Below are 4,835 nucleotides of genomic sequence, written 5' to 3'. Positions count from 1 at the left end.
TGACCAAATGACACTTGCTTGCATTGATAGATATCTTTAAATAGAGCAGCTACACCTCCACCTCTCCTAAAAGTCCTGCAGACACTCATGAAATTAAAGTTAGGAGGGGCTGCTTCATTGAGGACTGTTGCACTGCAGCTGTCTTCTAACCATGTTTCGTTTAGAAACTTAAAATCCAGATTGTTTGTGGTTATAAAGTCATTGATTAGAAATGATTTATTTTTTAGTGAGCGAATGTTTAAAGACGCTAACTTGATGGCAGTGCTTTGTGTCTTTAAATCAATCTTAGTTTGATGCATAATAGGCCGCAGATTAGATGAGTTTGCCCTTCAGCTTGAGAAGGCCTTAGACTTTCTAGCACATGATAAAACTGAAATAGAGAAAGCTACAGGCACACTTGGTTCCTGCTTGTTCTATAAACATTTGTGACTGTTGCTGCTATTATAGCAGGTATCCGACACAAGCCACATATGCACCGCAGGTTAGACCCGATCATACAGCCTGGATGACTTGAGACACGGTGGAGGACCCCACTCGAGCCCCACCATCTCAGCGACCCAGGAGAGCATAGCTGTCATCTCTTGATCTGACTCAGGCTTTGCCACCATCCCAGAGGGCGGCAGTGCGGACAAATCTTCATCAGAGAGCACTCCCTCCGATGCTGAGATCAACATCTGGTCGGGGGTAATCCTCAAACCACCCATGCTACTGCCGGAAGTGGTTCTCGTCTGTCGGCCGCCAGAACCAGCCCCAGATCATGGCAGCGGCAACAGGACTCTGCCCCCTGAAGGTAGCAGAGTCTGGTTCGCTTTTCTGAGATAGTCATCTTCCCGCAGTGGGAACATGACTCATCCACGAAGGCCACCTCCACATGCTCGATGCCCAGACACGTGAGGCAGCGATCGAGACATCATCCGTTGCCAGGTAATGACCACACCCAGAAACGCACGGGTGAAACTGCATCCTAATAAGGATGATCTGTCATCTTTACAAAGACGCAACCGTGAAGCTCCTTTAGAGAAATTTGCTCTTTAGGAAATTTTTGTGCTGAGGTGGCTTGGCCACTTGCAACACAACAGGGGTAGTGCAGCCTGAAGTGTGCAATCCACTCAACACAGGAACAACTGCCACTGAAGCGCCGTCTCACCAACACACAAAGATTCTGAGAGCGTGCTGAACTCAGTTCACAGCAGGCACAGTTGAACAGAACGATACTAACGCTCGGCTCAGAAGCGAAAAGCTGGTATGCATTGCACCTTCTTATACTCACTCTGTGATCAGCAGCAGCTGAATGCAATAATTGCATGCTAATGTGCATTGGCTTGTTTAGTTTACACACGAAGTAGATTGGTCTATCGACGTGGCGTCGAGAGTGACCGACTGAAAGAAAACCTGGGCTACTTCAGTCTTTGAGCACTGAATTTAATACACGAGTTTCACAATTTGAGTTGAGTTACTGAAATAAATTAACTTTTCCGCAACATTCTAATTTATTGAGATGTACCTGTGTGTTCGTGTGTGTGTGTGTGTGTGTGTGTGTATACACCCATACACACACACACAGTATACAATCAGTAATATAAACTAAATATTTAGACTTCAATATTTAAACCTCCAGTAATTTAAACTTTTCTGTGACATGTTGAGATTATATAAAATTACTTGTACTGTGATATAAGACATGATTTTCGTTGAGTCACTCACTGTCTTGTAAATAATAATAATAACACTATTAATAATAATTTAACATTATTATTACATGATTTAGAAATGTAAATTTTCTTACATATTATTGTTATTATTATTATTATATTTTGCTATTTAATGCATTTTTTTATTTTAATTGTGACATAAGTGTCTACTATCTTTTGAGCTCACTATATATAAGACAAACACAATGATGGAGACCTAACAGTGCTGGGAATCTCACCGCTTTGTTCCTCTTTTTTCTCTTTGACTTCAGAATGCACCGATCCATTGTATTCTCTGTCAACTGTTGAGCAAAACTTTTTCTTCAATGTCTCACATCTGAGATATTCATCATGTATTTCTTGTTCTTTCAGTAACTTCTTTATTCTTTTAAAAATCTCAGAGCAGCAATTTTTTTTATCATTGTTATGCTGAACATGTCCTCCTCCACATTCTGCAGTTAATTGTTGAATGAATTCATTAGCTTTCACAGATGCTCCTCTATGTGTCGCTTTGTCAGTTGTGAGCACTATGGTGCGTTTAATTGCATGCTCATTGAATTCTTTCAGCACTTGTTTCACTCTACTCAAGTCCTTCTTAGTGAAGTCTTTATACTGCAGTGCTAGTATGAAGACATGAGGTCCTGGATCAGACAGAAACACACACTCTCTCACTGTGTGTGTGATCTGATGATCTGAGATGTTCCTCTGAAGCAGCTGAGGACTGTTGATGATGATCAGGTGTCTGTCCTTCAGTCTTCCTCCGACTCTCTCTACAACATCTGGAGGAGCTTTACTGTCAAACGCTGCTCGTCCTAAGATGAAGTTCCCCACCAGACTGTTTTCAGACACACTCTTCCCCAGAAGAGCAATCCTCAGATCACTCACTGAAACACACGTAACACTTCATGATCACAGAACATCACAGAAGTAAAAATAAAATAGAATGCACCAGTAAGAGGTATATGAGGTTGAGTTTAAGTCAAGTTTTGAAGGTTAATAAACTGTTCACAGTTTCCACACATTCTTCATCACTTCAAGTATCTGTTCATCTGTTTAAAGACTTACTCAGAGGAGGTGGGCTTTTGCTCTTTTTTCTCCTGCGAGGAGGATTGTGGGAAACAATCACTGTATGAAACAGAAGTCTTACATTTATATTTGACTCTCATCAAATCATCAATTCTCTTGAAAGAATGGACTGAAGAATAATTGGAATCTCTGATTTGACTGTGATTTTCACCTCTGGTATCTGTGGTGGACATGTTGATATTCGTTTCTTTCTTCAGTCTTCATCTGATCTTCTTCTCTGACTCCTGACGTCTCTCTTCATCGTCCTGTAAGAAATTGTAGGTATTTTCATGTTCATTCATACAGACTATGTGAAGCTCCTTCACTCTTCTGTCTGTAGTTTGTTCAGTTTTCTGTTGGGAATCTATAGATCATGAAGATCGTCCTGCAAAACTGCTGTGAGTCACAGGTTTGATTCACACTGAACACACTCTCATAAATGACAGAAATAAGACACTCTCTGAATTATGTGAATAAGGAACAATTGATGACTGGCCATTGAATTATTAGAAAAATAATGTACACTCGAGGTGTTTATGTAGTCCCTCTAGAACAATCCTCAGATCACTCACTGAAACACACACACACACACACACACAGATAGATAAATTCTCGGTTATGGCACTTAAAAATTCAGCATAGGAAGTGGGTGTCAAATCCTGCTCCTGGAGGGTGCCTGGGAATTTTCTAGTGCATCTGAAGACCTTGATGACTTTGGTTCAGTTGTGTTTAATAAGGTTTGGAGTTAAACTCTGCAGGTCAGTGGCCTTTTTAGCAATAGTTTTGGACGCCCCTGCCATTGGAGAAAAGCATATCAAACTTTGTGTTCTGAAAACTTTAAGCTTCCATGACTAAAAAAATAAATTAAAAAAGTTAACAGTTCTTTTATTAAAAAATGTCAAATCATTGAACGGACATACTGTTGGGTAGATGGAAACCAGGACTTCCTGCAAAATACAAACATAAGCTAGTGAATCTAATGAACATTAACATATGTATGTACACCCATGTATATACACCCATATGTATATACAGATGGGTGACAAATAAAAGACAATTTGGATTATCTTGTCACTCTGTTATGCTGTGGGGACATGTTGCTGACATGGTTTGGCTCCACTTGACCCCTTATAGGGAAGAATCACTGTATTATGGAATAATAGGGAACATAATGTATGTGTTTCCATAGATTTGTAACAACAACAACAACAGCAAAAACATAGTTATTTTTTGTTTTGTTGGGGTAATCTTGTTGTGGTCTGCCTGTGGTCAAGCCAGCCTCTTTTAGAAAATACACAGTCAAGGCTAGCCGCACTTTAAATTTTTTGACTTGCGCATCTTATCGTTGACTCATATTGTATGTGTGTGTGTGTGTGTGTGTATGTGTGTGTCTGTGTGTGTGTATACAGTTGTGGTCAGAATTATTGGCACCCTTGGTAAATATGATCAAAGAAGGCAGTGAAAAGAAAACTGCATTGTATGGCTCAAATGGCTAATTTGAAATCTGCCGAAGGCATTCAGAATATGTGTGCTACCCAAATAATGAACGGGTTTCTCAAGCCAGGTGGCGCATTAGACCAGGGGCTCATCTCCTGTTTCCAAAATGCATCACAAAATGCTTGAGAAAGCTGTTCTACTATAATAATTGGTGATGAAAATATATTATGTTCAATAAGATGTACTTGTTAGTAGTGATAGAGCTGTGCTGACGGGCTTGCCTCGGTTGCACTCAAACATAGTAGTTTGACAACTCTTCACCTGCGCTACCTCAGTGCTTGGACCGGCATCTTCTGCATTAGCTAAGGCTACTTGAGACTGGAAGAACTCCTACAGTAAACTATTTCCACATTGCATTACGCCTGTTCCACACATACTCCGTCTGCAGTGCGTATGCATTTCATATATTTTTATGCACCCATGGTAACGGATTCCAGCGTCGCAGTTGGAGTCCGTCGTTGCATTCACTTTCAGAAGTAGAGTGGCAGGTGTCAACCACAGGCGATTAGTGTTGGACATCAGGTCAACAACAGAAAACACCCTTTCTATGCTGGCCGTGCTGCTGGGGATGCTAAATATGCG

The 4,835-nt window shown here is 40.7% G+C and overlaps 1 protein-coding gene across 1 annotated transcript; it reads right to left on the bottom strand.

Annotated features, from left to right (window-relative positions):
• Positions 1-691: 691 nt before the first annotated feature.
• On the bottom strand, positions 692-3,027 carry LOC132144717 (GTPase IMAP family member 5-like). The gene is made up of 4 exons (XM_059555308.1): positions 2,929-3,027; positions 2,757-2,816; positions 2,181-2,575; positions 692-874 (listed from the first exon to the last, which is right to left on the bottom strand). Exons 1-4 carry the CDS (start codon positions 2,948-2,950, stop codon positions 692-694), a joined length of 660 nt encoding a protein of 219 aa, XP_059411291.1. The 5' UTR covers positions 2,951-3,027.
• Positions 3,028-4,835: the final 1,808 nt, after the last annotated feature.

Source organism: Carassius carassius, chromosome 1 (assembly GCF_963082965.1).
Source record: "Carassius carassius chromosome 1, fCarCar2.1, whole genome shotgun sequence".
Lineage (NCBI taxonomy): Eukaryota > Metazoa > Chordata > Actinopteri > Cypriniformes > Cyprinidae > Carassius > Carassius carassius.
The sequence above is the reverse complement of the archived record's forward strand: the minus strand, read 5'-3'. Positions and strand labels throughout refer to the sequence as shown.

What these genes read in the sequence shown, in the direction of transcription:
- LOC132144717 (XM_059555308.1), bottom strand. Translation starts at nt 2,950, where the DNA reads ATGTCCACCACAGATACCAGAG. An exon ending in GTCCACCACAGATACCAGAG is followed by an intron (nt 2,817 to 2,928) that starts GTGAAAATCACA and finishes TGTTTCATACAG; the next exon opens with TGATTGTTTCCCACAATCCT. An exon ending in CGACACATAGAGGAGCATCT is followed by an intron (nt 875 to 2,180) that starts GTGAAAGCTAAT and finishes CTGGGCATCGAG; the next exon opens with CATGTGGAGGTGGCCTTCGT.